This window comes from Nematolebias whitei, chromosome 1 (genome assembly GCF_014905685.2).
Source record: "Nematolebias whitei isolate Nwh7 chromosome 1, NemWhi1, whole genome shotgun sequence".
Classification (NCBI taxonomy): Eukaryota; Metazoa; Chordata; class Actinopteri; order Cyprinodontiformes; family Rivulidae; genus Nematolebias; species Nematolebias whitei.
In genome coordinates, this window is record NC_056498.1 from 41297078 (window position 1) to 41303960 (window position 6883).

General features: G+C 45.1%; 1 protein-coding gene across 1 annotated transcript in view; it reads left to right on the plus strand.

Moving 5' to 3' along the window:
• The window catches only part of otud4 (OTU deubiquitinase 4), a gene marked incomplete in the record, with an annotated part of 25895 nt that overhangs the window by 16902 nt on the left and 2110 nt on the right, over nt 1-6883 (plus strand). Inside the window, 8 exon segments of the mRNA XM_037682031.1 lie at nt 754-928; nt 1122-1260; nt 1411-1485; nt 3364-3917; nt 4069-4073; nt 5388-5960; nt 6197-6237; nt 6487-6835. Of these exon segments, the coding sequence (XP_037537959.1) occupies nt 754-928; nt 1122-1260; nt 1411-1485; nt 3364-3917; nt 4069-4073; nt 5388-5960; nt 6197-6237; nt 6487-6835 (1911 nt within the window).

Here is a 6883-nt window from a genome sequence, read left to right on the forward strand (position 1 = left end):
GCTCTCTACCTTCCTTCTCAGCATCATGTCAGCCAGCTCTCTACCTTTGCCTGTCATTGTCCCCACATTTTTAGAGCTGCATCCCTCAGTCCTACATTCTTGACTTTCCTCTTCTCCCTCTGTCTCCTGACACGTTTCCCTCCTCGTGGTCTTCGACTAACCGTAGCACAGTTTCCTCCAGCACCCTGTTTGTCAGCACCAGTGGAGGTCGTTGTTAATCCGGGCCTCGACCGATCCGGTGTGATGGATTCGCTTTGTTGAACTCGCGTGTTAGTACAAAGTTTCTGTCAAAAGAGTTTTCTTTGCTTTAATTCCCGGATATTCTTATTTTAATGTGACGGTGTGACACTCGACAGAGCAGGATTGTTTCTTCCTGTTAAAGGGAGTTTTTTCTTTCCACTGTCTCCTTTGTGCTTGCTCAGGATGAGACTGAGACGAAGTGAAGACTCAAGTCTTCCTTGGATAGAGAACTTTACTAATTGACTTTTCTATGAATGTGAATGTTCCTGTAAAGTTCCCTGAGACAGCTTCGTTGTGATTTGGTTCTATATAAATAAACTGGCTTGAATTAAATATTAAAAATATTTTATTTCAGGAGCGTTCTTCGTTGTTATTTATTACATTCCTGTTTAGAAATAAAACTGACGGAACATCTTGAAGAGCGGTGGTTCTTCTCCCTCACGTTGTTCCAACTGAACCTTTTGTTCTGGATCGGGTCATCCTCTGGTTCTGATCAAGTTCTGCCTCTTTCAGTCTGGGAGGACCGCGGTAAAGGACGGGGGCGAGGGAAGTCCACCCCATCTTCATCGTCATCCTCCTCCTCCGTTCCCCCGGCAACAGCTGCAGGCTCCGGCGGGCGCATGCAGAAGCAGCACTCGTGGCCCCCGCAGGCCACCGTAGAGGAGCAGGGAGGGGGGAAAACCAGCAGGTGAGTGCGTTGACGACACCTCAACCAGCTAAATGGATCACGTGATCCAGAACCGACCATGCTGTAGTGGTTCTGAATGAGAAGGTCCAGCAGCCTTCTGGGTGGGGACTGGTTGATTTCAGCCCCGGCTGAGGACGGTGTTCTTGTTCTGGGTTTTTTAACGTTTTTTCTAATGAGCCTCGTCCTCCTGCAGGAGGTCTGTGGGCTCCGGGGAGCCGCCCCTGGCTCCGACCAACCAGCAGCAAAGTTTGGCCAAAGAAGAGGACAACGAGAGGAACATGGCGCTGCTGGAGATCCAGCTCCGAGACGAGCACAGCTTCCCCGCCCTGGGAGTGAGCAGAAATGTTTTTTTCTAATTTTCACACGCTGTTTTAAAGAAACAGACTCGTCGGTTCAGTTTCCACCGAGTCTAAAGATCTCAGAGGAGCTCCGCAGACGTTTCTGTGTCGTTTTGATCGAGTTCTGATCTTTTCCTCCCTCAGGCTCAGGCAGCGGCGCCGGCTGATGGAGCAAGGAGGAAGGCCGGCGAAAGGAGGCGGCCTCAGAGGAACAAGACGGTCAGTTCAGTGAACAGGACCCAGGTGCTGGTGGCGCCAGGGTTTGATCACCCATCAGGAACTTCTGGACCAAGTTTATCTCCTGGTGGAGCCGTCCAAAATGTTTTCAGGAGGATTTTAGAGTTTCGCAGGTCTCGTTTGGTTTCCTGCTCGTGAAGCTCTAAAAACATCACTTTTAAAAAAGAACTGAACGGTGAAACTGGCTCTGAGGCTCCACGTCGTTTTTAAGTGAAACTAATTTCTGATCCGTTTAGACTCTCTGCTAGTCGGTCCGACAAACGGTTTTAATCCCAGATTCAGAGTGGAGGTCTTTGTAAACCTCCGTCGTTTCAGGGGAACTGCAGGCACCAGACGGACACTGCACTCGGTAGTTTTCCTCATAAGCGACCGCGACGATGGATAGCAGAGTGCTGTTTGTCCTGATCACTCTTCAACGTGCAGCCCAACCTCTCCCTCGGTCCAAACAAACTTTGTTTCTTTGTTCCTGACCGACGAGTCGGTGAAGTGCTGAAGTCACAGCTCCAGCTAGCTACAGCCGAGTCAGCGGGCGCAGCTGTGTAGGATGACAGCTGAGCCGTTAGCACTGCTGCTTTACAGCGAGAAGGTCCTGGGTTTGAGCCTCAGTTTGTGGAGTTTGTATGTTCTCTTGTTTTTACTGGGTCAAACAGTCCAAACGTGCTCGTTGGGGTGCCTTCAGACCATGGCCTCCCTTGGATAGAGCTCTCAGAGGGATTAGCCTGTTTTTTGTTTGTTTTTCTATTTTTGAGGCTCTAGTGGCCTAGTTTTATTGTAGAGGGTGGGGGCGAAACGGGGTGAGGGAGAGGGGGAGACATTGGGGAAAGTTCGTCGGGACCAGGACTCGTACCCGCGACCGCCGCTATGAGGACTAGCCTCGAACTTGGGCGCTTAACCCCTGCGCCATAGCCGCGGCCCGGGATTAGCCTGGTTAAATAAAAATTACCGTACAATACCGGACAATAAGCCTTCGGCTTTTACAATGCTGCAGCTAAGCTAATGAGCTTCATGCTGCCAAAACATTTAGCCTCGTTACACCCAGAAAGTACTGAACAGGTCACAGTGGAGACTAATAAAACAAGTTTCATTGGTCCACTGGGGAGGGTTCCCCCTCCCCCCCAGGGAGGGGGGGCAGTATTTGCAGCCTCTTGAACTGTGAATCGTGCATTTAAAATGACAACACAAGCTGTCCGACTTCCTGCTCAGGACGGTGGAGGATCACTTTTATTCTTTTTGTTAAATTTAGTGGGCGTGGCTTATATTCAGGTGTGCTCATAAGTCTGGAAATTATGGTAATAATAATAATTGATGGTGTAAACATGTAACTTTTCCACAACCAGCGTCAGAAACTCTGATGTTCTTGTGTGAATGGGCCTAACGTCCATGGTTGATCCGGTCTGAGCAGCTTCAGCACGTATTTACATGATCTTCACTCAGGCGGACCGGACCGCTTCCATTCTTGTCAGCTTAGTGTCTAACACAGTTTGTCCAGAACCAAGCTGGTGGACCGATGGGTCCCCACACCTACATGTCATCTAAACGTGTCTCTGTTTAAAAGAATCAATAAATAAAAGAAGAAGAATCCCAATTTTCAGCCCGTTTAGGACAAACATCAAAGCTTTATTGGGAAATTTAGATGTTTTTTAATTTTTTTATCCCCGGACACGATGATGAATGTTTTTTAACGAAACGGACGTCATTTTGAAGGAGTCAGTTCATTTCTTCACAATAAATGTGTTAAAAAAATAAAAGCCTTGCGTCCAGAATAACAGGATTTGTCTGAGTTGTTTATTTCTGCTGAATTCGACTCGTTTCATTTTTTAAATCATTTGAAATAAAAAAATGAACTTTTTGTTTTTCCAGAGTCCAGTCGACGACGTCGTGTCGTCGCCTCCTGCTGGAGACAGACTCAAGTCCTCCACTTCACCTGTCAGCTCCGCCCCCTCCGCTCTTAAACCTCCCACTTACTCTGCTGGGCGGAGCTCTGCAGAAGCGGCAGCCTCAGGCTCCTCCCACAGCCACCCATCCTTCTCTGCTGCCCCACCCACTAAAGCCACCACGCAGTCCTACGCCTCGGCTGCTGCTCCAACTTCTCCCCCTCCCACTGTTAAACCCTCCGTCCCGTCCTCCGCTGGCGTCTTCTCCTTCATCACCCCAGTTCTCCCCGCCGCTTCAGCTCCTCCCGCTTCGTCTTTGTCCCCTCCTCCCCAAGCTGTTGCGTCTCCTCCCTCATCTTCAGCTCCTCAGCCGACCTTCATCGCCCCCATCGCTCCGTGTCCCGCAGCCGCTCAGGGCTACCTGCGATCTTTCGGCCCCACCTCCTCTCTGCCTCGCTCCCCCAGTCCTCCCTCCTCCTCAGTGGTTCCTCCTCCAGCTCTTCCAGCTCCAAGTAAGAAATCAGCCGACACTAAGAACAAGTTGAACCTGAAACAGACGACTTTTCAGCTTTTACCATCAAATTTAAAAATAACAATTATTCAGTTTTTCAGAAACATTGCTCTCTTTAACATCTGCTTCAGTTACTTTAGCTACCGTTTTCTCCTTTTAGCTACCGTTTTCTCCTTTCAGCTACTGTTCTACTAATTTAATCTACTGTTCTACTAGTTTTAGCTACTGTTTTACTAATTTTAGCTACAGTTTTACTAATTTTAGCTACTGTTCTACAAATTTTATCTACTGTTCTACTAATTTTATCTACTGTTCTACTAATTTTAGCTACTGTTCTACTAATTTTAGCTACTGTTTTACTAATTTTAGCTACTGTTTTACTAATTTTAGCTACTGTTTTACTTATTTTAGCTACTGTTTTAATAATTTTATCTACTGTTTTAATAATTTTATCTACTGTTTTACTAATTTTATCTACTGTTTTACTAATTTTAGCTACTGTTTTACTAATTTTATCTACTATTCTACTAATTTTAGCTACTGTTTTACTAATTGTATCTACTGTTTTACTAATTTTAGCTACTGTTTTACTTATTTTAGCTACTGTTTTAATAATTTTAGCTACTGTTTTAATAATTTTAGCTACTGTTTTACTAATTTTATCTACTGTTCTACTAATTTTAGCTACTGTTTTACTTATTTTAGCTACTGTTTTAATAATTTTAGCTACTGTTTTAATAATTTTAGCTACTGTTTTACTAATTTTATCTACTGTTCTACTAATTTTAGCTACTGTTTTACTAATTTTAGCTACTGTTCTACTAATTTTAGCTACTGTTCTACTAATTTTAGCTACTGTTTTACTAATTTTAGCTACTGTTTTACTAATTTTAGCTACTGTCTTACTAATTTTAGCTACTGTTTTAATAATTTTAGCTACTGTCTTAATAATTTTAGCTACTGTTTTAATTATTTTAGCTACTGTTTTACTTATTTTAGCTACTGTTTTAATAATTTTAGCTACTGTTTTAATAATTTTAGCTACTGTTTTACTAATTTTATCTACTGTTCTACTAATTTTAGCTACTGTTTTACTAATTTTAGCTACTGTTCTACTAATTTTAGCTACTGTTCTACTAATTTTAGCTACTGTTTTACTAATTTTAGCTACTGTTTTACTAATTTTAGCTACTGTTTTACTAATTTTAGCTACTGTTTTAATAATTTTAGCTACTGTTTTAATAATTTTAGCTACTGTTTTAATAATTTTAGCTACTGTTTTAATAATTTTAGCTACTGCTCTAGTCCTTTTGGCTACTGCTCTGCTCTTTTTAGCTGCTGTTTTGCTTCTTTTAGCTTCTTGTTTTATGTTAACTGGCTCAGTTTCGGCTCTTCAGCCTGAAACTTAAAGGATTTAATTTAAAAAAAATTTTTTTTTACTCTGATAAATTTAGGATTTTGTTGATCCTTCTTTTGTTTATTTGTTTGTTTGTTTTCAGGTGTTGCACCAAAGACCGAAGGGACTCTGCCGGAGTCTCAGACCTTCCAAAGTGGGACTCGAGTGTCTCAGATTCATCCCAGAGTGGATCCAGACCTGAACCAGGTTTCTGGGTTTCATGAGGAGAACCAAACACAGCCCAGTCTACCTGAGATCCAGACCCAGAGTCAAGGTTCTTTACTAGAGAACCAAGACCAGACCCCTCTGAATTGGACTGAGGTCCTGAGGGCTAAGACCTCGGTCCCTCAGACCCACATTCAGGTCCCCTTTGAGCCTCAAGCACAGCCTCGGTCTGATGTTGTCCAGGTCCAGTCCTCTGATCCACCTCCTGATGCTTACCAGGTCCCAGCTAATGTCCAAACTGAGGCTCCGCCCACACAGAAGCCCGAGACTCCGCCCCCTCCCCCCTCTAGTCTTCCTCAGTTCCCCGGCCTTCCTCAGCCCCTCCCCCTCCACCAGCTGTCCCAGTGGTTCCAGGACCCCCTGTACCCCGGGTTCCCGCAGGGGGAGAAAGGCGAGGTCCTGCAGATCCCGCCGTTCTCCACCTGCAGGACGGGAGACGACCTGCCGAAGGGTGAGGACACGTTTCTGTCCCGGAACAACATCCACGTCAATTTGAAATAAAAATTTAAAATGTCGATATTTTTAAGTTTCTGTTGGAAGTCGACCTTCAGAGGATAAAAAATAACAATGTTAAATAATTTAGTTTATTTAAAGTGTTGAAGATTTATTATTTATACAAGTTTCTATTAATTCACTGGATTAAAACTCGTCACAAGATATTTTACTGAATCTTGTTTTTCTCTTCAGACGTGAACCTCCTGAGGTTTTTCTTCAACCTGGGTGTGAAGGTAAGAAAATAAAACCTCAACACTCGTCTTCAGTTTGTTTTTGTCTGGAACTTTATAAATCTGATCTTTAGAGATGGTTCATAAATCCACGAGTTGTTGACGCAATAAACAATAATAAAGACCGTTTGTTTTTCAAAATAAAAGTTGGAACAAATCAGATTTTTCAGCGTGAGGCGTTTGAGGACCCGTTGAAAAAGTCTGATTTGTCAATTCTGAGTGTCCTCCCTGCTGACGCCTCCTCTCTTCCAGGCCTACACCATGCCGGTTGTTTCTCCTTGCCTGTACCTCCTCCCCCTGCAGCAGTTCTACACCATGCAGGCCAAAGCCCACTCCCCGGCCCCCCTCTACCCCTCCAGCCCCCCAGCCAGGCCCCCGGAGGCTCAGCTGCCCACCCAGTACCATCCAGCTTCAGCATCCCCACAGTATGACCACCAGACTCCACCAGCTGAGCCCCCCCATCCCAATGAGCCTGCCCACTCCACTGAGTCCCCCCATCCCACTGAGTCCCCCCATCCCACTAAGTCCCCACATCCCTCTGAGCCCCCCCACCCCACTGAGCCCCTTCAGTCCAATGAGCCCCTCCATCCCACTGAGCCCCTTCACCCCACTGAGCCCCCCTGTCCCTCTGAACCTCCTTATGCTCAGC